Consider the following 25950-nt stretch of genomic DNA (forward strand, 5'->3'; position numbering starts at 1 on the left):
GATAAAAAGAAGTGACAGTTGACTCAACAGTTGAAAACAACAGGTGTTGATGACTACATTGGTTTACATAACAATGGACAAGGTGTTAAAAGTGAAGCTGTGGTGATACATTTGGGGGATTGGGTCAAATTTGTCCGAAGTGGCATCCCAATGGTAGCCTAGAAATCTAGACGCACCCTAGCGGCAGCAAATGTAATTTGCAGCCAGGGTCATGTGGGTCTGGCTTGTCAGGCTAATCCAATGGCAATACAATCCACGATATAGCTTAACATTAACATCAAGAGAATATCATTACAAAAAAAAAGGCTATGGGAATGTCATAGGTACTAGAAGCACTGTACTGCATAGCCTATATAAAAAAAGTGCCATAACACTACACATAAGTCATTAATGTCACTTTTCAGAACCGACTAAATACAAGTGACCATATGGGGCCCTGACACTGGCAGTGACGGCCAAAGTATTCAGATTTAGCAATGCAACCACGTAAAAGTCTTGTAGTATTATTTGCAAAATGTAGTTAAAGTACTCAAACAGAAACATGGCTCACGATTGTTACTGTACATATTATAAATTGATATTCTATTCTATGTTATATTGCTGCACTATACTATATTCAGCTTTAATGGCCAAGTGTGAACACATGCAAGGAATTTGAATTGTTGTACTACACATCATATTATATTGTTATTCTATACTATATTATAACGCTACTGCAATGTGTCTCATTTCCCTCACTATTTCATAATGTACCATATTATACTATGTGTGCATGTTTCATTGACTCTTGCAAAATATTCTATTATATTAACACTGATAATCACACCACTTTCACTTTATCAGCACCACTCACTTCATAATGTAATCTGCCTTCAAATGCTAGTTATAGTTTCTATTTTTTATTATAGGCTATTCTATTTAGTTTATGTACCTCTTACTTATTTCTGTTACTTTCTAATTATCTGTATGCATGGTGTTTCTGTTGTATTGCTGCAACAACCAAATTGCCCCAGGATCAATAAATGTGTTTCTTATCCTACTATTGGATCATTAATACAGATGCAATCATGTGTGAGAAGTATTTTTTTGTAGTTGGTTGAGGTAGAGAAATGATTAAGTATTTTACACATTGGCATATCAAAGCCCTTTAACCGAATGTAGGTATAAGAACATAACTAAGATAGGATATCTTAAAGTAATTTGTATAACATCCTGTGCAGGTACAAAAGAGCCCTGAGTGTAGGTCTACTGACTTTATCGGCTTTTTTTTAATTATCTCTTGTGGTAGACAGGTTACTCTTCTCTCATGTCATATTCCTACCATAGACTGTGATTCCTACACAGCTTTCTGTGTTTTAATTAGTTTTTGTCGTGATAATTACTCTTTAAAAGCCTATCCTAAAATTTATAGTACAAGTACAAATATAACTACCTAATAGTTACATAGAAAAATAATAGTTAGGCTTAGCTTAAAATGGATTGTAAAAAGAAATGTAGCCTAAGCTTCCTTTAACCAGTTGGTAAAATAGCAGTTTATGAAAGTAAATGAAAACCAATTTGACTCTTATGTCTTTCAGTAGCTCATTCTCTTTCAGCTCCATATGAAAATGAATAAATAACATAAAAGGAACTACCTATCCTAGCTGACACTAAGATAAAGCTAGCTGGCTACCTAGCTGACGCTAACATTAAAAGCCTGCAGTGGAACTTAGCCCACAAGCTAATGCTGAGAAATGAATTAGCTGGCTGATGAAAGTTAGCTTCAGCTAGGTAGCACAGCTAAAATGGCTGGTGCCTTAGACATTCTCTGCTTTTAATTGACGTAGGCTATTGAGTTGTTTTATATATATTTATTTTATTGACAACCTTTTACCACCTTTTGTGTGTGCTTTTACCTTTAGGCCACCACAGAGATAAAAAGCTGATAAAGTCAGTACACTCAGGGCTCTTTCACAGTAGCTATCTAACATTATGGGACTATCATGAAATATAGCCATAAAAAAACACCACTGAGTAAAATAAGGGGACCTACTTGCTATTGAGACACACTTGGCTTTGTGTGTGGTAAATATCCCCTCCTCCCTCCCCTCATATATTCAGTTTGCGGGCTTAGTTGTGTTGCAGAGCACCTTCAGGGTGCAGGAGAGGCAGCAGCAGAGAAACACGTGTTTGTTCTTTGTCTTTGTTCGTTTTTATTTATTTTTATTTGATCGCCTGTTTGCGTTTCTAGTCAGTTGAGCCGTGAAGCGGTGGCACAGGAGGAGCTAAGACCGAATGTAAGCGAATGTAAGTAAACACGCACTTTTCTTTTCGCTTCTTTTTTGTGTGTTTAACTGGAATCTCTCTCTCCAGTCTCAGTCGCCCCTCTCTCCCCTCCCCTTTGCAAGGACGTCACTTTGTGTCGAAAAGTGGAGGGACTTCAGGGCTCAAATGAAAAACACTTTAATATGTAATGGGGGATCGGTATGAGGTCAGAGTAGATAATTAATAGGCTACTTTAATAAAAAAAAAATATATATATACACTGCATAACGGCGCATCAAAGGGCAATAATAAGCTATTAAAAAAAGGCCTGCTCAGCATAAAACGTTGACTGCGCAAGTCATAGGCCTACAAAATTGCTGATTTCATTTTAGCATCAGGCAGACACATTATGTGCAGGCTCTCAGACATTATGTATTGCTTTCAAATATGTATTCTCCTGTAGATCAACTTTTCTCATTGTATCCCCGCTGAGTGTAGGCCTACACGTCTTCATCCTCTGTGGTTTTTGTTTGTGGAATTAACCTCTTTAAATTTGCCTGTTCACGTCAATGATAAATGAATGCATTTTAATTCATTTATAACCCCCTGGACTCAGATGTGTTGCTCATAAAGTGATGCGGACAAAAGCTTCCATTTCCAAAAGTGGGGACATGTCCCCACTGTAAATGACACCTATGCCCCTTTGCCTTCATTTCTCAACATTTCTTTCTCAACATTCAGATTAAACTTCCCCCATTTTACCTTATGAATTGCAGTATAGCCTACTCAATAATATTATATTTATACATTGGTCTTTTTTCTTTGTTATCCAAAAAATAAATGCCCCCATACTGCAACAAAACACAAACAGATGTGTTGAATTCCAAAAGAAATGTGAGTGACATTCATTGTAAATGCTTTATTTTACAGACAAAACAATTGACCTAAATCTTTACACTTCAAAGTCAGTGAATACGTACAGTTTTGTTATGTGCACATTTTTATTTTTTATTTTTTGTGACAAACTTCACATTTATTTAACCCATTCTGAAATAATGCAAAATGAAGAACTGGCGAGAAACTGTGTGAACTCTGCTGTTTTCAAGGCCCAGTGCCAGTTTACTTTGCAGCAGGAGGGAAATTCTCTGTTGGTGACGTAAACATGCTGTCAGTCTGCACACACGTGCAAACGTTTTTTATCAGGCAAGAAGAAGTTGCACAAGAACCTTTGGACAGGTGCATGAGAACAGTTTAAACTAGACAGATCTGATTGTTCTTCAGATACTCATTTTATGTTTTAATGAAGTTTGCCAGTGTTTCTTTTATTGTTTTATTTTCTAATTGAAAGTGTGCTGTCCTGTAACTGAGCTATCTGCCCTTTCCAACCTTCTTATAAACACACGCACATGCACACACACACACACACACACACACACACACACACACACACACACACACACACACACACACACACACCACACACACACACACAGCTTGTTTGTCCAGATTCTTCAAGCCTGATTGTGTTTCTGTACAGCCCAGGTCAAACCAAGCTGAAATGCAAAACTGGCACAGCTGGTGGTGAAGGCCTGAGCTTTTCAACTGGAAACACATACTGCTTCACTGCTACTGGTTTGCACACACAAGACACATTAAAGGGATGCACTAAGAGTGTGGAGCTTAGCCTCTGGGTGTGATTATGAAATGCAAACAACCAGGACCCAGCTTAGCTTTTCCACCACTCAAAACAGTTCAACCTCAGACACGCAGCCACTATCATCTCTAAAGAGTCTCCTCACCTCTGACTTCTGATCTCATGTTAGACCACATTTGTTTGCGTGTTTCAAACCATAGAAGAAGTCTCATTAACCATACAGTTTTTCAGATCAATACATTGCGGCCACATACAAAAAAACGTGTTAAAATCCTCCTAAAAAGGTGATTTTGTCTAACTTAAAGATATGTTTATGATGTAGATATACCTGTTTCACAATGAGAAGAGTGAAAAAAAGCAACACATTTTTTTTCCGCTCCCTGTTTAGCAAGAAGTGGGAGCGTTCTCTTTTTGAGATGGAAATTAGTGGGTGGGGTCAAAGGTTGTATGCCTAAACAATAGTCTGCGCAGTACAAACATTTTCAACACACCGACAACGTAAAATAAATCTTTTCTTGTGTTGTGACAGTAGATGGGCCAGGGTTTCTTGACAGATGTTATCTCATGTATAACCAGTGCTGCTTTTCACAGTTACAGCCACAGACATGAATGAGGAAAAACAGAAGCAGAGACATGAGTGCTCACATTATCGCTTGCAGTAAATTTACCAAAGTTTTATCTTGAAGCAAGACGTATGAAAAATGTGTCCGTGCTAAGCAGGATGAATCTGAAAATGCATCACACAGCCAAATTCGGTTACACTTCACTTGAAGTTTTCTATGTAAGAGTGACATGACACTGTCATGAATGTGTCATAAAACATTATAGTCATAAACGTTTATGACATAACGCTTCTTTTAGTAAGTGTCATTCGGTTTTGTCATGACAAGTTATGGTTATGGTCATGGTTATGGTTATGGTTATGGTTAGGGTTAGGGTTAGGGTTAGGGTTAGGGTTAGGGTTAGTGTTCATGTGTCATGACAGTGTCATGTGTTCATGAGAGTGTCATGTCACTCTTATGTAGAAAACTTCAAGTAAAGTGTTACCCTAAATTCTTCTTCTTCCTCCTCTTTTGGTTGGCAAACAACAATTGTGTGAATAAACAGAAGTTGTTGAAGTTTCAATTTCATTTGGTTAATGTAACTACAATAATCCAGCTGAATATTTGTGGGTGGTGCTTTTGCCCCGTACTTAGCTATCTTACTATAGTATTATAATTCTGGCTCATACTAACCACCCACTTCTTCTTCTTCTAATCCAAGCAAATGTATTCTTGTATTTGAATAGCAGATACCATATTTTAAGAAACTGTTCTTAAATTCCTCCTTTATCAGCAAACTGAAAATTGTTGTATTCATTTATTGCACTTATTTATCATGACACAAACAAAGATATAATTTAAAAGAGCACCCTGCCTCCTCTGTATGTTTGACTTTTACATTACCTTACTCCAAATGATAAACATCGCAGTCAGTATGTGTACTCCCTGTACAGGACTGTTTAAAGAGCAGACATGTTCTAGTATTTTGTTCCTTTTGGTGAGCTTGAAACCAGATGTCATCTTCTGCTCACAGAACGATTTCAAACATTGAGTGCTTCACCCAGAAATTCTTTGGAAAAAATGCCATGTGTAAAATGCAATTTGCAATTACAATGTCTTCCATGAATTATGTTCACATCCATGACTGACCAATTAGCAAGTTTACATTCACTGGTAGTTGAGGCGGTGCGACTTGGCTGTTTACTACTGCTACTACCTAAACACTACACAATACTTTAAGTTAGTATTGAGATGTTAGCCATGCTAGCGGTGTGGCCCTGAAGACGACAACGTCTGTCTGTCGGTTGGTCAGACTGAAATATCTCAACAACTATTCAATGGACTGCCATGACAATCCTAGTTCCAAAGAAGATAAATCCTAATGACTTTGGTGATCCTAACACTTTTCCTCTAGTGCCACAGTATAGTTGGTTCATGGTTTGATTTCTGCCTGTTGTGGTTTCTGTGTTTTCTCAGTGATCGAGAAAGAGGAAGAAGGAGCAAACAGAAAGGAAAGAAGGCCCTTTGAGTTTTCTGAAGATCTTTAAGCAAGTGACTGCGGTTTTGACAGAACAAACCCAGCCAATGAAAACGTGCTGTGCATTTAGAGACAAAAGGGGAACATTGAGGAGTGGACTTGTGACCTCCAGCATTCCTTGTAACAGAGGGCGAGCTCACTGATGTCAGTCTGCCTTGTGATTGGCTGGAGCGATGGCAGGTACCAAGGTGGAGAAGCTCGAGGGAGGCAAAAGGCCACCGGGGGTCATGGCCCCGCCGGAAGGTGGCTGGGGCTGGATGATCGTCGCTGGATGTTTCCTCGCCACCATCTGTATCCGGGCAGTGACCAGGTGACTGTGTGTGTGTGTGTGTGTGTGTGTGTGTGTGTGTGTGAGTAGTAACCTATTAATATACTAGTGATGCAGCATGAAATTAGAGATCTGATGGGCAATTGGGACAATTCAAAAAGAAACCTCCCTGACGTTGTAAACTCATTTCCTGAGGAATGCTTGGTTTTATGTATCTGGAAGATTTGTGAATGTGACCTACCACTTTTCCCTGTCAGAGGATTTTATTTTTTATTAAATGTACGAACATTGAAAACATTGTACTTTAACCTGGAACAACATTAGTCACTGAGATTGCATTGAATCATTACTTTACCTGTGAACACAGAGATGTGTAGCTTCTGGATGTGCAGTGTTGTGTGGCATACAGTTCTGCCATGTAGCCGTTCTTAGCTTTGGTCATTAACACCACTATGTTATTACTTGGCAACACTGCATTCCCAGTCAGCTCACGTTGTTTAAGCCACTAACCTGTTTCAGCAGCAATATCTTTTTTTCCATGAAGACTTTGAAATCCTGCAGAGATGTTTCCATTTCACAAGTTTGCGCAGCCAGCACATTGCCTCCATAAATCAGTTAGCTGACATTTGATTTCCACTGCCATTGCCATTTTAATATTTGCATATTGAAAACAACAAGTAGTACGGTAGGACTACTCATTTTTTTCATGATGATAAAATGTTAGTAAGGGAAAAGATGTCTGTAGTCGTTTTCTTTTCTTTTCTTTTTTTTTTTTACAAATTAATGTTTGTGGGAAGTGATCGGTGACTGGCTTTATTTTCCTCTCGGTTCAACTTTCACAAAAGTCTGATCTGATCTGGTCAGATGCCATGAGACCGGTGAGTTCCCTCTGAGGTTATATAATGGACAATGATAGTCATAAATATTGGGTTCGGTAGGACAGATTCTTAAGATTGGTGGACATGAATCACAGCCATAAACTGACAAAGACCTCGCTAAACTGTAGTTTATCAGCTTTGACATGAGATGCTGACACCTAATAAGACATTGCCAGACCTTCTCCACAGCACTGTGTCAGCGCCGAAAGTATGGTCTGGCTAATACCACTTATCTTTTCAAGGACAGGGGGAAAAAACATATTTCTTTAAACCAATCACAACCATCTTGGGCTCCCGGATACAGCTTTATCCCAGCAACATTCAGCCAGACTGAAAAAGACCTAAATGAAATGACTTCCTGAGTATAGTCTCACTTTGCCAAGCCATCCTCCACATGCTGCGTACGAAGGTCTGGCTAGTCCACACAGCATTCCAGGATGGGAGAAAAACGTGCTCTGGTTTATTGGCATTTCATTTTTAAACCGATCACAATCATCATGGGCGGCGCTAAGCTCCGCATGGAGCCGCTGCAAAAAAGCCTCAGGAAGGAACTTGTTTTGGTGGAACGTGTACGTTCAAAAGTTGTTTTAGTCGTGCGAGAGAAAACTCTGATTGGGCAGATAGTCTACCTAGCTGTCTCAATTTACCCTACAGAGATCTGAGGAGCAGTTAACCATAGTCCTCATAAATCCACCAGAGTTTAGAATTCCAACACAAAGAAAGCAGAAGGAAATGGACATCAGCAAAAAGACATGCATCCAGCGTAATTTCCTGCTGCACCGGAGCAATCCCGGAAGTGGAACGTCGAGGATATAGACTATCCTAAAAACAGTATAATAATAAATGATTTAAAGTTGTTATAAAGGAAACTATCCTGTGTCCCCAGTTTATTGCCCAGTCTAAAGTGGTATTGTCTTTGATTTTCTCTTAATGAATTTTTCTTTCAGCTGCCCATACTAACTACTCTACCTCTTGCACTTGTTTGTTCTAAACAAACTGGCAGTCATAGACAAAAGTAAAAATCACATTTATCAATATGCCATTTTTGCAGACTTTTATGTGCAAATACAATAAATCCAGCCTCCCTCTGTCTCTGTACCCAGATGTGTTTCCATGTTCTTTGTGGAGTTCCAGCTGCACTTTGAGAAGGATTATTCGACCACCGCCTGGATCAATAGTCTGATCGACGCCACCACCATGCTCTGTGGTAAGCCCATTAGTACCAGTATCTGAAGGCAGATCAATGCTGCAGTTAAAACCCGATTTGGCAAAGCAAGATTTGCTTGTTTTTGTCTGTTTGGTGCAGGTTCAGGAAATGTTTTTGTGTATTGTAAATATGTAAAAAAAAAAAAATTAAAGTTCTAATGTATTTATTATTCCAACTATTAAAACATACAGTTAAATAGAAAGAATTTTTTTTTTTGCCAGGGCCAGGGTACAAAAACTGACAAAACATCAGACAAATCATAAAGACACTAAGACAAAAAAGTGTATGGGTACATCAAAACTGGAGTGCAATAAAAGACCTGGGGCCTGTTTCACAAAACCAAGATAAGGGATTAAGCCGGGATTTCCTGGTTATCCTGGATGAATTAAGCCTTGATTCGGTTTCACGAAAGCGGAGGCACATAAATCACCATGGAGATTTATTCTGTGCAGCTAGCCTGGTCCTGACCAGGCTAACAGCCAGGATTTATTTAATCCTGGAGCCTTTTCTGATCACCCAGCAGAGGTTTTACCCTATTGTTATTATCAGCCTGGATTAAAATACAACAGGTGCATATTGCTGTTTATTTAAGTACTGTTATTATTTTATTGTTGTGACCATTATTTTTTTTATTTATAATTATTCATGTGACAGTCATTGTTACTGTTATATTGCTGTATGAAGACTGCTGTTCATATTGTTGTTAGAAGTTTGATGAATATATTATGGCAGTTGTTGAGATAATTAGAAAAGGCTGATAACATTTCAAATGTGTTTTAAATGAAGTCTGTTACTAAGGGCAATACATACAATGCTGTACATTTCTATAGTTGGCCAATGCACCTTGAATTATCTTAGTTGATTAATTTTTTTAAAAATTTTTACAATAAGGATCATGTTTGCATTGTATTTGGCATTCTTAGCACACATTTTATGTTGTCCAGTAACGAATATAATTTGGGAGGATTGTACAATTTAAGAACATATCCTAATGGTACAATCCTCCCAAATGATAGTCTTAGTTCACTGGACCACTAACTATCTAGTGATGTAGGCTACTGTACATTCATGTAACAACAGGGAGAGGACACCTCAATGGTTTTTGACCTCATATTTGGGGGGAAATAACTAATGAATATACTCTGTTCCATTCAGTGTGCATGTAATTTATCACTTCATTTATCATCACTTCATTATTATCTTCATAGTTTCTAGATTTTAGAGTCCAATTTCTTCAGTGTCTTTATTTTCTATGTCCATATATACAAGGAGCAAGGCATATAATATGTAGAGAAGGAAACTCGGCCTCTATAAAAAATTAAAAAAATGAAACGCGAGAAAAAGCGTGGCAGATATCGGACCGACTGAATGATAAAATTCAATGATAAAAATATACATTTATGAACTACTGTTCTTAACTGAAACCCTTCAATGAGTCACTGTCATTTGCAAAAACGAACAGTTGTACACTTTGCATTAAAAGCGAGCAGTGGAAGTTAATATGACTTAGGAAACTTATATTTTAGCCCATGAGAGAGGAGGAGGAACAGAGTGAGAGAGATATTTACGCATCATGCTCACTTTTAAGGCAAAGAGTACAACTGTTAATGTGTGCAAATGATTAGTAGCCTAATCCTTGAATGGAATGATTATGACGGCTTTAATTCAGAGCCGTGGTCAGTTAATGTATATATTTAGGCTACAATTACGCATTCAGTCGGTCCGTGATCGTCTGCTACGCTTTCTCTCGCGGTTTCATTACAGCGGCCGTTTCTTTTCTTTTTATACAAGTAATGTGTTTCACGTCGTCATACTTCCACAAGAAGCTGCTGCTCACTCTGTATAAAGTATGTACAATGCGTATTCTCCATTGTGGCATCAGTAAATCTGTGATCGACCTCGCGGTCTTTTGAGGAAAGCCGTGGACGCGCATCTATCTGAATTACTTCAGCCTGGCTCAACCTAGTCGCTCCTCCTCAGCCGGGCTTGGTCTTTGTGAAACGCACCAAGCCAGGCTGCACAGATTAGACTAGGTCAAGCCTCGCTTTATCAGTTATCCTGGATTTAGATATTCTGCTTTTGTGAAACAGGCCCCTGGTCAAATGAAGTGCAAAATGATGCATTTATAAAAACAACTCACCCTGCAAAGATTACATGTTTTATACCATGCATATATATGAATGGATGTGGGTAAATATATGGGCAACTGCTCAATCAGTCCGTGAAATAATAATCCACAAAAAACTGTTTCCAGCTCCTCTGGGTGGTTTCCTTGGGGACCGACTCTCCTGCAGAGCTACAGTGATCCTGGGAGGTCTGCTGTCTTCTTCTGGTCTGGTCCTCAGCTCCTTTGCTTCCAGTCTGGAATATCTATACATCTCCCTGGGCATCCTCCCAGGTACACAAGCACCTCACATCCCATTATAGTTGCGTAGCATGGATTAATAATTATGAATTAATACCAACATATGTAACAATAATTAATAACTCAAAATGATGCATTGTAAACACATGAAGTTGTACAAAAAGTAGAGTGATCACAGTCAAATCTTCAAAAACAATAATTTTTATATTAAATATAAAGCTGCCCCTAGGCACCACCCTCTTAAGATGGAAAATTGAAAGCCAATTAATGAATGTAGTTTTAATATTAGAAGGCTGCTACGGCATTCTTGACCCAGTGTACAATGACCTAATATTTCATACAAATCACAGGATCAAGTTCCTTGTAAATGAAGTGTTTATTGTACTCCTAACTACACAACTAAACTACTAAAGTTGTTATCTTCTGTGCACAAGATACAAAATATCACCTTACTGGACTTTAGGGACTTTAATTCCTAAACAAAAAAAGACAAAGATGAAGGACAGAGAAACCAAGGGTGACTTGACCAATGAGAAAAATGCAACACATCTGACCAGTGTAGTCTAACAAATTAACAGTTGTTTTTTGACCCTTTGAGAATATCTGTATTTTCAGTCTATACCCCAACAGCCCATGCAAGCACTTACTGATCCGTCTCTGTGCTGCCCTCTTCTGGCACAGTTTTACAGTACCTTTGGGAAACACAATTTTGTTCCTCTATGCACTGTACTGCACTGTGTATTATGGAAGCCTAGAATAGGCTAATTTCTTTTCAATTTAAAAAGAATATTATAGTTCTACTGTGGCACTGAACAAGTTGTTTAACTTTGATGACATCTCATGTTCCTGTGGAGGTTGAAGGTTGAATGCACTTTAATCACTTTGTCTGCCAAGGCAATATAATGTATTGGTTTGCATGTATTGCAGGATGGATCAGAGTGTTATATCCTTTGACATCCAAGCAACCTCTGTTCAGATTTGGCAACATATCCATCCTCTACAGGTCTTGGCTTTGCTCTTAGCTACACACCAGCTATAGCGATGGTTGGGAGGTACTTCAGTGAGAGGAAAGCTCTGGCCTATGGCATCGCCATGTCTGGTATTGACATCTTTACCTACCTATTGCTTTGTTTTCTTGTCATTTATACATAACTTTCCCATCTCCTATTCTCCTTCATTAATCTTTTTTTTTTTTTACTTCTTACCAGACTTCTTTGATTTCCTCTTTGCTTTTCTCTAGTCTGTTTTTTTAAGTTCCTCTACCAGTGTTTCTCCTCTACTTTCCTTGCCTTATTTCATCCCATCAATTCCAATTTCACCTCATCTTCAGGGAGTGGCATTGGGACCTTCATTCTGGCTCCTGCAATCCAACTGCTTATAGAGCATTACTCCTGGAGAGGAGCTCTTCTCATCCTGGGAGGATTTGTTTCCAACCTGTGTGTCTGTGGTGCTCTGATGAGGCCGCTGGAACCAAGAAGAAGTGAAGGGTAAGTCCTCAGCTCTGTTGCTGTTGCAATAGGGTTCAACTTATTGTTCATAGGAATTGTTCAAGATTTGCGAAAATCCGCTTATTTACTTTCTTGATGAGAGTTAGATGACAAGATCGATACCACCGTCTGTGTCAAGAGTGGTATCGATCTTTTCATGTAACTCTTCCCAGAAGCAAATAAGCATATTTCCCAAAATCTGAAACTCATCCTTTTGAAACATAACCAATTTATTGATCCATTTCCATATATTTTCTTCTATTCTGTTCTAAAGGATATGGGAGAACAATATGGCAAACCTGGAAAAAGATTGTATGACAACAGCACTGGATTCCAAAGACACAAAACAAGTACCTGCTGATTGCAGCCAAGTGGAAGCAAAGCAGCTGGAAATAAACAACTTAATGGATACTCAAAGGCTGCTTATCGCCACTGGAGCGCTCAAAAACTTTGACCTTAAAAACAACAAACTAGTTCAGGGGAACATAGCGCTGTTATCAAGTTCAAGCCCGTCTGATCGGAAGATAGCTGATTGCATTTTATTTAGCAACAAGCTAACAGAGACAGTGCCAGGGGGGCTCAAACACTCAGATCACAAACTATCAAATGCTAGCACAACTGAGGACTCAAAATTGGTGGAAAGCATGAAATTGAAAAAGGCAGCTGACATGGATGCTAAGATAGCAGAGCCTTTAGTGAGCACAAACACTTCATCCAGAGGTCACTGTTTTTGTCTCGAGTCCAGGGAAGAGTTTAGATTTCTTGTGATACCCGACTTCCTGATTCTGTCTGTGTCCTTACTGTTTCTGGCTTATGGCTGCAGCGCTCCAGTAGTTTACCTGGTTCCTTATGCTCTCAGCATGGGGTTGGAGTCCCAGCAGGCTGCCTTCCTCATGTCCATATTTGGAGTCAGCGGCATTGTGGGTAACATCACCTTTGGATGGATCACGGACAGGAAGTAAGTAAGGGCTGGAGGTATGTTTTTGTGTGTGAAATAAATGCCATGTGTTTAATCAAAGCCCAATAATGGTAGATTTCCTTCCCTCTAGGTATCTGAAGAGGTATCGCATGCTGAGCTACATGATGGCAATAGGCATGGATGGCCTTTGCTGCATGTTCATCCACCTCCTTCACTCCTTCCCCCTCCTGGTCCCATTTTCTGTACTCTATGGGTACTTTGACGGGGCATATGTGGCGCTTATCCCAGTGGTGACCTCTGATGTTGCGGGCTCCACCTACCTGACCTCCGCTCTGGGTGTTGTCTTCTTCCTGCATGGCATCCCCTACCTGATTAGCCCACCAATCGGAGGTACATGTTCATGAATTCATTACAACTGATGCAGTGTTTGAAGGTATCCTGTAAAGCTCTTTTGGGTACCACTGTCACATTAGTCTTGATCAAAATAAGTGCATTGCCAGGATAAGCCTGAGAAGGAATGAGCCACTTCATAACACAACATTACACACTGAAAAGGGCAAGTTTTGACGAAACCACCTAAGTAAGTTTATTTTCCGAGACTATTTTGCAGCGGCACCGTCAATAAAAATGTTGGCCTTTTACTCTTTGTACCATCTGCTGGTTCCAGAGAGAGACTATCGCCGTTTATTTTTGTATGTGCCATAGAACAGTTCACCTGATTTTTCTGTCCATTTCACTAGTCATAACATCCATTATTACAAAATAGTTGCACATAATTTTGCACATAAACTGAGGAGAACAAGGAAGGGAGAACTTGAGTCCTGGAATCACAGCCAACTGCCGTCTTGGAGCCACACAACCCATTTGATCTTGTGTAGGGCTGCAACTAACAATTATTTTCATTATCGATTCATCTGCCAATTATTTTCTTGATTAATCGTTTGTTCTATAAAATGTCTGAAAATAGAAAAATAAGTCATTCCAGTTCCTTAAAGTCCAAAGTGATGCCTCTAAGGGCAGCATGGTGGCCCAATGGTTAGCACTGTGGCCTCACTGCAAGAAGGTTCTAGGTTCGAATCCTGGTCGTTCCAGGCCTTTCTGTGTGGTGTTTCCCCCACCATCAAAAACATGTTCTAGGTTCTCCAGTCAGTGTCCTTGATCAAGGCACTGGTTCAGATCTGGAGTTGGTCCCCGGGCGCTGTAAATGGCTGCCTACTGTTCCCTTGAGGGATGGGTTAAATGCAGAGAATGAATTTCGCTATGTGTATGTGACACAATAAAGTACCTTTCGCTATGTGTATGTGGCACAATAAAGTACCTTTACCTTTTCTAAGTGTCTTATTTTGTCGGTCCAAAACCAAAATATATTCAGTTTAATATGAAAGAAAACAGAAAAGAGCATGAAATTTCCATATTTGAGAGGCTGAAACAGCATTTTCTGCCATTGTTTTTAATGAAAAAAGACTAACGATTAATCATTTATCAAAATAGTTGCCCATTTTATATTTCTATCAATCGATAAATCGATAAGTTGACCAATCATTGCAGCTCTAATCTTGTGGATTGTTGTCCGATGAGGTATAACACATATTTCCTGTTTCTGTGTCTCCAGGTTGGTTAGTAGACAGGACAGGAAATTACAAGGCAACCTTCTTTCTCAGCGGGGCTTGCTTCCTGTTCAGCTCTGTGGTTCTAGGAGCTGCCATGCTCGTCAGACGCTGCCAGACGTCCAAGTCTCACTCAGCTGCACGCTTAAATCCCAATCACACTGCTGCTGCAGCTCAGCAGGGCATCATATGACAATGCAATCAAGATGCTGCTCCTCCAACTGCATGGATGTGCACCTTACCACTGCTGGTATGTTCAGGTGCTATTTTGATATGTATTATACACTGTTGATGTGTTTTGGACATGACACTTGAAGCTCAGACTCAACAAGAGCAATGCTGTCAGAACCTGTGCCTTTAAAGAAACAATGTTGTGACTTTAAGACACTTATTATCTTGAAATGGCGTTCTTTTTTCAGTAAGAGATTTCTGTTTGTTTGATGTGGATCTTTTGTTTTGTAAAACTAAAGGGCATTCACACTTCACGGACGCCAAAACTTGCAAGCACTTTGTCATTAACATTCACCGTCTTTAGTGAACTTTCCAATTATGTTGAGATGTTCACTCTGATTTAATACAAAATGTTGCTATTCAAAAAAATATATTATTGAAAAATATATATTTTTAAACTTGGCCCTTATTTTCCAAAATGGTCCATCTTGCCAATTGATTATGTTGAACATTTCATTACTACACTTGCAGGTATGACTGCAGTGTAAGCAGTTAAAACAATGATACTCTCACCAGTATTTACCTTTTGAAATATATTTGAACAATTATGATACATCTGGTCTTGTAGCCCTAGTAAAAAATTGCTCAAATTGCTTAGTGATTTTGCGTTGCTGGCTGTCAGTTTCCCGCTATGTTTGTACCATATCAGAAGAAAAGTGTGATTCATTTGCATGTATCATGAACATGTGAAAGAAATGTTAATGTTCTTGCACACCATCACGTCTTAGTAGGAAGTGCAAGGGACCAAAACACTGCAGACTGAGTCTGTGTGAAGCAAAAATAAATGTGTTCTGAGTCTGTCACACCACAGTAAAATGTAGTAAGCACCCAGACAAAAGTGTGACTAAATAAGCAGTATTTTCTGCTTTGAGATGCTGGGGGCATGTCCGCAAGGGACTGATGCTGTGTGCTATGGCTCTAACATTAGTAGTAACCATAGACTGATAGCGACATCGTTTTTATACAGTAGGGGAGGGGTTATGTTAAAGATGACCCCGGTGTGTCCTTGAACCATGATTTCAGACCGCCCAAAAAATCCTGGACACAGAAATGGTTAAAAAAAACAACTGTTTAATGGTTTTACTCCACAATTCACTACTACACAGTTTACAGTCTACTCACATGTTTTCAACAAGTATTTTTTAACATAATGTGATTGGAACAAAATCACTGATTTTGCTTTACCTGAAATGTAATGATGATGGCTAGATATGCTCAGTTCACCATAAACTTATAAAGAATCATGAACAACATATAGTAGGATATTTCTTATCAAGGATGCTTGATTGTATTAATGTGAAAACAAATAATAATTTCAATACCTCAGATTACACAACCTTTATTTCTAAGAATATGAAACTGGCTTTTAGCCTGCACTGGAGCTGGTCTCTCTCTAAAGGAATCCATATTTGGGAAAAGTCGTATTCATACTGTGATTAGTGATATTTTTGTTGAAGGACAATAGAAGAAATCTTGTTTGAAAAAAACTTAGGTAACTTTTTCAACAAGTTACATTTTTTTCACAATAATTTAAAACTGAAAATCATCGACATTCTTTAGACTTTAATTTAGTGATTTAATTGTGTTATGTCTTATGTCAATATTCACCTTGCCTTTTAATATGCGGTGTATCCCTATACATTAATGTTATTATTTACAGCAACAAATATCAAAACATGTGAGACATTTCAAGCTAAGACAATGTGCTGAGTTCTTACCCTACCAACCCTTACTCCACAAATGCTAACAGGGGGTTAGGGTAAGCTTAATCCATTTGTAATAAAAATGAAAAAATGAAACCCTTAACAGAGTTTAATATGTGAAAATAATCTTTTAGAAAATACCACACAAAAAATGGGAAGGAAGAGGTGACAGTCCCCTTATACCTGGAAAGCTGGAAAGATGAAAATGTCTGAACTGGTGCTCATATTTAGCCATTTGTGCTTAACTTTTAAGACTAGTGTGTGGTTTACAGTGACCAATAAACCTCTTTCACTATGAAAACCATATTAAAAATATAACTCAAGACCATGAAAGTCAAGGACAGTTGTGTTTGGTGTGTGCTAATCATGTCACTTGACAAGAACCTAAATGTGATAGTTTTGTTAAAGGTCCAATGTGTAGGAATTTATCCCATCTAGCGTTGAGATCGTATCAACTCTCTTTCACCACGCAGTTCAAATGACGTATTACAGCTACGGTAGCCTTGACGCTTCAAAAAGCCGGTCTTTTTCTTTTTTCAATGTCCTTTTTCTTTTTCTGGGCGAAGAAGAGGACTCCTGTTCCTGAAACTTAGATTTTGAATACGTGCATGAGGAAGAGTGGCAATCGGGAGAGTCGGAATTTTCCAGGTGGGCCGGTAGTGTTTCGAGGCCGCTCCGGCCGGTCTGATCGTCCGCTCCGGTAGCCGCTGCCCGCTGGTCAATCTAATCTGTACGGTGGGCTGCGCAGCCTCTTATTTATTTAATTAATTTATACTGTTTATTGATCCCCAGTGGGGAAATTACAATTTACACTCTGTTTGTTAGAAATCACTACACACAGGCCTGATATACACACAGGACCTATTCATGCACAAATGGAGAGATGTCAGAGTGACTGGGCTGCCAGTGCTGGACCAGCACCCTGAGCGGTTGGGGGGATACGGTGCCTTGCTCAAGAGCACCTGGCAGTGCCCAGGAGGTGAACTGGCATCTCTCCAGCTACCAATCCACACTCTGTACTTTGGTCCATAATAAGACTTGAACCAGCGACCCTCCGGTTCCCAACCCAAGTCCCTACGGACTGAGCTACTGCCACCCAATTTTGATTTCGAACATTCATCTCTCCCCCGTCCCCGAGGGCCGGTGGTCTACGAAATTTCCCGGTAGATTTATTTTGTCCCACTCCGCCGCAGAATGTATTAAGATAACGTGTGGTCCTCCATGTTTCCTTCTTCAAACTTGCCGGGGCCGGGAAGCTACGATACCCACTAGCAGCATTAGCAGCACCTGTGAGTTTATCATGTGACAGCGAAAATGCGAAAGGCGGAGCAGTATGTCCTGTATGTCCCTTACTGGCTAACGTATTTCAAGATGGCGCATGAATATGGAGCGTCTACCCCAGTTCATGCAAATGCAAACGTAAAATTTCAAGCCAATAGGAATACTTGGAATTGATGAGTGGTGGTAAATATTCATGAAAAAGGACATCATTTTGATAATGAATAACTAAACACGTTACACACTGGACCTTTAAATTAGAGAAATTATATTAATTCAGTCATTTTTTGTGTGGTTTTTTTTCATGTGGAAATAGAGTGTATGTTTAGTGTGCACCTTTCCTTTGAATTATCTGTGTAAAATTACTCCGAAGTACAGTAGATTTAGCCATTTCGCCAGTAAAACCATGTCGATGGGGTTGACACAGAGAAGTAGCAGTTGGAAACAATAGCCGTAGGGAACAGGTGGCTGTTGTACAACTTTGTTTGATGATAAAGGTAATCTTTATAGTTATGGAAATGTCCTAAGAGCCAAATCTTTTCCGGTCAAATATAAAGAATTTGTTTCCATAACGAGAGCTATTTCCACAGGTATAATTGAGTTAATGAAATGCCACCTAGGCTATCAAACTTTTAATGTTCAAGTGCCTTGTTTAAATGTGGTGGGATGAACCTAACAGACATAAAATTTATGTTTTATCTCCTCTGTATCCTACAGAGACAGAGCTTTTTGTTAAAGAGTAAGATCCTTTTTGTGTAACCAGAAACAGCACCATAACTGTCATCGCCAAACTCACCAGCCTTTATTTATAAAAACAATATATTTAATGGGTATAGAGCCAGCATATTTCCACGTGTAAATATGTGAATTTAGGGTTTATTTCAACCAAACTAGAGTGTTGATTGTTGGAACAGTGGAAAGACTAACTAAAATGGCTTTTGATAGTTTTATTTTGTTTCTGTTGACTTTGAGTGTGTGTTTTTAATGATAAAATTACGGTTTATTTAAATGGAAATAGCAATAGCGATTTCGGGGATCAAAAAAAGGATCTTAACAAAAAGGTTGACCTCTGTAGGGATCCTTTCCATAATGTTGTCAGATACTTAGAATATAAATGTGAGCATGTCAGTGGCAAAACGAGCACTTTTATTGGACGTAAATTGAAGCTGCACAATGGCCCATTAACATTACATTTCAGCTTGTTTCGCCGCTGAGCTGACTGCAGTTGTCTTGCTCAATACTGGACCAATCCCAAGGGTCCAGGTTGAAAATTACCGAAGTTAACCTTTAATTATTGTTTACGTTAAATATTGTATTAATTGTTGAACTGGTAAAAAAATAAATCTGTACTGTATTCCGTGTCTCTGCCTTTTGTGATCGCCAACTGTGTTATTAATTGGATCTGTATCGTGTAGCTGGTGTTAGGATGAGGTGTGGACCCAAGAGTGAACACAGACGAGATGGTTGGGAGTTAACAACAGTTTTTAATGTAAGTTCAGCCGAACAGACATTTTGTTAATCAACGTAGGAGGATGGTGATCCAAATGGAGTGGAGGAGCGGAGGTGGGCACGGCAGGCTCGAAAACACACAGGGCTGGTGGCGTGGCTGGGAGCGTAGAGTAGGTAGACCTTCAGCGTCTGCACATAGATAGACGACAGTGTTAATAATAAGATAAACACTGAGATAGCAACAAGGTTAACTAGAGAACTAGCGAGGTTAGACCGAGAGTAGTTACCACATGACGGACTGAAACGAACTGGCGCTGGCTGCCTGGATCACAGGAGTACTAGTGCTGGAGCTTGATTAGTAAATCGCCTGCAGCTGCGCTGGAGAGCCAGGTGCCCTGAGGAAAAACCACGCCTACCCACTCACTCCACACACACACACACACGACCAAAAAAGGAAAACAGCAGCCTAAGTCACGGACAGGCCGTGACAGCTGGTTAACCTTCTGGAAAGCCTATGATCACACGGAAGCCCTCTTTGGAAAGGCCCAGGGGTTAGCTTTCATGTAGTCTCGCTTTTTCCAGACCTTCCTCCACAGTGCTGCGGAGGAGGGTCTGACCAATCACAATCGTCATGGGAGGCGCTAAGCGCTGGACAGAGCCACGGTGCTGTAAATTAGCCTCGGAGTCGGGAAATAACTTGTTTTGGTGGAACGTCCATCCATCCATCCATCCATCTTCGTCCGCTTATCCGGTGTCGGGTCGCGGGGGGAGCAGCTCCAGCAGGGGACCCCAAACTGGGTGGATCCACTTGGTGGAACGTGTACATTCAAAAGTTGTTTTAGGCATACGAGAGAAAACTCAGATTAGACAGATAGTCTAGCTATCTGTCTCGATCTACCCTGCAGAGATCTGAGGAGCAGATAACCATAGTCATCATAAAAAATTTGTTTATAATTCCAACACAAAGAAAGAGGAAGGTGAAAAAGAATATGAAAAGATATGCATCCGGCGGAATTTCCTGCGGCACCGGAGCAATCCCGGATATGAACGTCGTTGATATAGACTAGCTTTCATGCCATACAATCAGAACGATGCTAGCTTGAAGCGATGCAAAGTTACCAAACATTATGTAACTTGATGTAAGGATTCATCATTATGGATTTATTGTACAAAGACACTGTAGTTCCAGGCTGGATCACAAAGTTTTTGGAAGACCTACAATCGTATTATTATTATTATTATTATTATTATTATGACCTTGTTACCTCCTGTTGAATACAATGGTACCAAGTAATGGTCTGTGATGATGGAAGAAGAAAACAAAACCCTGTTTTTTCCAAAACTGATTCTTAAATGCTATGTCACATTGGAGCAGCTACTGAGTGTAAAAAGGTACTTTTCCCTTCTGACTTACAGCTACAGGTATCCACACAAACACACACACACACACACACACACACACACACACACCGCTATGCTTTGTGTATGGAGTGTGTCCACGCACGCATGCACGCAGACATGCAGGCACGCACACACACACACCGCTATGCTTTGCTTTGTGTAGGGAGTGTGTCCATTCATCTTGCGTATGAATGGACACGGGGAGGTTGTATGTTGAATAAAGTGATAAAAAGATCCTAATATAGTACGTCAATAAAAGTCACAGTATATGTCGAAAAAAGTCATAGTCATAGTTTAGTATGTCACAAAAGTCGTAAAGTGTCGAAAAAGTGATAAAAACGCTATAATATAGTATGTCAAAAAAGTGATAAAAATGTTACATGTCGAAAAGAGTCATAGTATAGCATGTCACAAAAGTCATAGTATACTATGTTGAAAAAAAGTATTTAAAAAAATCAATAAAATTGTATGTCATAAAAGTGATTAAAAAAAGTCATGGTATACTTAATAAAAAGTCAGACGAGGTGGCAGAGAGGTTAAGGTGATGGACTGCTAATCCATTGTGGGGGGGGTAAAGTGTAGGCTACCTTGCTACCAACATTGCCATCTTGAGTTCAGCTTGCTTCACGTTTTCTGCTTCTGTCTGTTCTTTCATGATGAAGGATGAAATCGCCCGTGTGCCTTTATGTGCTTCTTCTGCGCGGTGGTGCCGCTGTGTTTTAATGTGCTGGGTAATGTCATTTTCCCCGCCGTGCGCTACATTAAAATCAATGCGACACCTTACACAAAGCGCGGAGTTTGTCGATATGACTAGGTAAGATGCATGTAAATTGTTGCGCCCAACACTGTTGAAATGTACAGCTATATTTCGATTTCTTTGCGGGAACACCACCTTCACCTGCCATCTTTATCGGCTCGCTTTCGGGTCAGAACTTTCCGCGAAGGTTGCGCAGAGATCAACTGCGCAACTGGGTTATAGGTTGCCAGGTTGAGGTGACAAACTGGTTGAAAGTTGTATATGTGTGGATTGTGTGAATAGGATGCGTTTCATACACGATCTGGCAACATTAGACAAACATATTGGTTTGATTATTTATAAAAGAGTTTGGGCCATGCAAATTACGGGAGTTTCCCGGGAGAAATAACAAACCGGGAGATAGGGCTAAAAAACGGGAGAAACCCGGGAAAAACGGGAGTGTTGGCAGCTATGGCGGTTGCCTGCCAATCGGAAGGTTGGTGGTTCGATCCCTGGCCCTGCAGTCCCATGTCGAAGTGTCCTTGGGCAAGACACTGAACCCCGAGAACAGTAAATGTGTGTGAATGTTTATCTGATGAGCAGGTGGCACCTTGTACAGCAGCCCTTGTACGGCAGCCTCGGCCACAGTGTATGAATGTGTGTGAATGGTGAATGGTTCCTGTACTATGTAAAAGCGCTTTGGGTAGTCGTTAAGACTAGAAAAGCGCTATATAAATACAGTCCATTTACTGTGAACTTTGTGTATGTGTTGTATGCAGTGTTGTAATCACATTACATTTGTCTGTAACGCAGACTATTGATAACTTAAGTAATCACATTACAGTTACTAATCTTGCGTTACTGGTTCTTCAACTATCTGCATAACGGGAGGAGAGAAAAACTCAGTTTCACTTAGTTGCCTGTTCTTTCCGAAACATACTGGGCAAGATAGAGATAATAAAGAGTAACTAGTAGTGTAACTAATTTGCATTCAGCAGTGAGTAATTTATTAAAGGCATTACATTACTAAACTAGTAATGTGTCATCCATTACTTTTTTGAGTAGTAAATAGTAATGTGTTATCCATTACTTTTTTGAGTAACTAGTAATGTGTTATACATTAGTTTTGAGTAACACTCAACACTGGTTATATTGCCTGTTGACTTTTATGCATCTTTGTGTATTCAGAGAAGTGTGTGTACAAGCATTTGTGTGTGTGTTTGTTTGTGTTGTGTGTGTGTGTGTGTGTGTGTATGTATGTGTGTGTGTGTGTGTGTGTGTGTGTTTGTTCACCAAAGAGAACATCCCGTTCTGAGTGTATCTGCCCCCACACAGGGAGCCCTGCATTGTTCTGCTGCTGCAACCGCTGTTGCACGTTTTCTCCGTATCCTCAAATGTGACACGTGTATGTCTTTACCCTTAACACAGTGTAAGCCTGTTTGAGTTTGGATTTATTTGATCAGTGTCCGAATACCTACATATGGCCTATAGTCTCATATTTTGTGAACCTGCAGTTCTTTATTGACAGCTGATGTTTTGCTTTATTTGTATAAGAGTCTTTATTAACTCCGAAATGAGTCATTACACCACACCAGTGTGCATGTCAAGCAGAAATTAAGTCACTTTCAGTTCTTCAAAACACTTTTCGTCAAAAAGGGCATTTCTATAGTTTTAGATCAAAATGAAACCAGAAGTCCATCAGTCAATGTCTTAATATCAGTTGATAAAATGGAGGGTGCAAAAGTGTGACATTTTTTATCTTTAACCCTAGTCTGTAATCCAAAATTAATCTAGAGCAGCTGTTTAATGCCACCTTTTTCACAAAGCACATGACTTCCAATATGGCTACTAGCAGGTGCTTTACATCACCTAAAAGCCTCCAAAGACGGCTTCTGTGATCAAACAGTGTGTGTGTGTGTGTGTGTGTGTGTGTTTTTCAGAGAGAAGTTTCCACTGTGTAGGTGGATGCGTGGGAGGCAGGCGGAGGAGGGGTTTCCTCTGAGGTAGGCATCCCCGAACAAAGAAAAGGACTTCCCTCTGTTTCTGTAATGACACATGCACATTACAACAAAAACAAAAAACCTCAATTTTTCCGTCTGTCTGATGTTCAGGTTTGAATTCATTTAATTGATGTTAAACACCAAAGCACACAAAAATGTGTCATCGCTTGTCTGTAGTCTTGCTTGTAATATAAGTGGGGCTGGGCGATTTGTCAAAAAATGTGATCAAGATATAGTTTCCCATTTTGATCGATATCGATATTTTTCACGATATAATTGCTGGGCTAATACTGCCCATTCGAAGTGCGTACTGACTGAACCCTGAAGAAACCAGAGGTTTCATTACACTTTAGTTTATTAACTTGCTAGCGCTGTTAACAGCAGACAAACTAACGTCAGTACTTTTAACTTGTAGGCTGTGTGTATGGACTTGGGCCGGAGCATTTTCATACTGTCGGTGTGGTCGCTGGGATGGTACCTGTTCAGGTGATGGAAAAGATTTGTTGTGTACAAACGCACAGACAAACACACACAATAGGAAGTGGGTGTGCCCGGCAAGCCGAAAAGCCAGACTCTGGTAGTTTTGTGGTTGTTATTATATGTCTGTAAGCTTATCATTGTTATCGACCTGAATTTTATCAAGATCGTTGTATCGCCGAGCCCTAAGTAGAAGCCATTTGGTCGGATTCCACACAGGTATTCATGAACACATGATTTCTTATTATTCTTCTTCATCATCAGCATCTTATTATTATTTTTCCCATTCTCATTGTCTTTGGTTTCAGTGGAGCCTTTCAGTCCTGATAGCACACAAGGCAATCATATGATAGTTCAACCATACGGTGTATCTGCCTGCATATCAAACATGCATACATCAGCATCCTGGGTTCACTCTGAGGTTATAGACTGCTGATCCACATAGGGGAGGCAAAGCCCATGTGATGCTGGAGCAAAGCACATGACCCCCAAGTGGGAACATGTGCTTTTATACTTTATTCAACGGTGTAAAAAGCTTAAGAATAATTTCTGCCGGAGTCTTCTCCTTCTATTTGTTTACACAGACCTTGAGAAAAGTTTGGACTGCTCATTTCACATGCAAGATCAGTATCAGTTTTCCGTTTGCATTGTCACACGTGTAGTGTAATGTATATGATACACTGTCCCATTGATGTTTATATGCTGTTTCCAGCCGTGCAATATTGCTGTGGAAAGAAGCACTAATTTCTCTGGGTTTTTTTAGGAAGAAAATTATACCATTAACATGATTACTGGTCTTCAGATATTAATATTAGCTGTTCACACTTTTTTCGAAAGGACAGAACAGGATGGTTTACTGTTAATTAACTTGACACCTTAACATTACACTGTACCTGAAACGCAATATTATAAAACAAGTTTTAATTTTGATTTAAATCAAATATTAGTTGCTACTTCAAACACAGACTTTTGAACTACAGAACGGCACTATTGATGTCAGCCAGGAAATGTACCATCACACACACACACACACACACACACACACACACACACACACACACACACACACACACACACACACACACACACATACACATACACACACACAAAAGACACCTGCGTTGTTGGTTTACACTAGATTCACTTGCTGATAAACTTCTATCATGCTGCAGCCAGGTGCATAATGCCACTGTGTGTATGTGCGTGCATGTATGCGTGTTACCACATCACTCACACACACACGTCTCTGTGGGAAGACAAACACCCTACCAAACACAAGACACTCCTGAGGGTTGCACAGATGAAAAGGACACATGTAGACACTTCCTCACAGCCAGATAGTGCATGTTCCCTCATGAAATCTTTATCTTACTTCTCTTACAGACTTTAGTACCTGTCTTTATTTCTCACTCTGACATGTATCCTATTTGGTATTTTGTAGTTTTCAAGCATGTCATGTTTACTCCAAACCTACTATGTGACTGTCAAAAACTGTGTGCGAGTAAAAACAAAGTTCCCAATACATAACTGTGTTTATATGCTTGAAGTATTCCCTCATGGGTTTGATCTGATGGGTATAAACAGTCTCAGCATAACTGGATTATTGAAATCGGTCAAAACAGTAGTAAACAGGCGACAGGCGTGTGGAAACATGGTGATGCTTTCATGTTTGGTTTTACTCAATGTATTCAATACTAGAAACCCTTCCATTGCAAAAGAAGGTGCAACTTTCTGGTGACACTTGATGATCAGGAATGTTCAGTTAAGTGTCACTGTGATTCTAACAGACGTTTGCATGATTCTGGTGGTGGATGGGCCCCATTTTCTCACAATTTGGAATTCCTAATTTTCTGTGCACTGCAGTTCACTGTTGACCTAAAAGGAATGCAGACAGCTATTTGCATCCTCTGATATACATGGTCACCAGACACTTCTTTTTACTCTGTGAGGGTAGGATGTAGAGAACT

General features: G+C 39.7%; 1 protein-coding gene across 3 annotated transcripts; it reads left to right on the forward strand.

Annotated features, from left to right (window-relative positions):
* Nucleotides 1-2089: 2089 nt before the first annotated feature.
* On the forward strand, nucleotides 2090-17474 carry LOC120547607 (monocarboxylate transporter 12-like). Of its 3 annotated transcripts, none has more exons than XM_039783117.1 (9): nucleotides 2090-2286; nucleotides 5917-6287; nucleotides 8227-8330; nucleotides 10585-10728; nucleotides 11672-11794; nucleotides 12026-12182; nucleotides 12457-13140; nucleotides 13232-13491; nucleotides 14714-17474. In XM_039783117.1, the coding sequence occupies exons 2-9, from the start codon at nucleotides 6151-6153 to the stop codon at nucleotides 14899-14901; spliced, it is 1797 nt and encodes a 598-aa protein (XP_039639051.1). In that variant the 5' UTR covers nucleotides 2090-2286; nucleotides 5917-6150; the 3' UTR covers nucleotides 14902-17474. The 3 variants fall into 3 exon arrangements, with proteins under 3 accessions (XP_039639051.1, XP_039639052.1, XP_039639053.1); XM_039783118.1 differs by having other exon boundaries at nucleotides 2092-2286; nucleotides 11699-11794; XM_039783119.1 differs by lacking the exons at nucleotides 2090-2286; nucleotides 5917-6287 and adding an exon at nucleotides 7939-8138.
* The last annotated feature ends 8476 nt before the right edge of the window (nucleotides 17475-25950 follow it).

This window comes from Perca fluviatilis, chromosome 19, assembly GCF_010015445.1.
Source record: "Perca fluviatilis chromosome 19, GENO_Pfluv_1.0, whole genome shotgun sequence".
NCBI lineage: Eukaryota > Metazoa > Chordata > Actinopteri > Perciformes > Percidae > Perca > Perca fluviatilis.

Coding starts and splice junctions, on each gene's coding strand:
- LOC120547607 (XM_039783117.1), top strand. CDS start 6,151: ATGGCAGGTACCAAGGTGGAGAAGCTCGAGGGAGGCAAAAGGCCACCG. Junction 11,795..12,025: donor CTATGGCATCGCCATGTCTG/GTATTGACATCT, acceptor CCTCATCTTCAG/GGAGTGGCATTGGGACCTTC. Junction 12,183..12,456: donor GAACCAAGAAGAAGTGAAGG/GTAAGTCCTCAG, acceptor TCTGTTCTAAAG/GATATGGGAGAACAATATGG.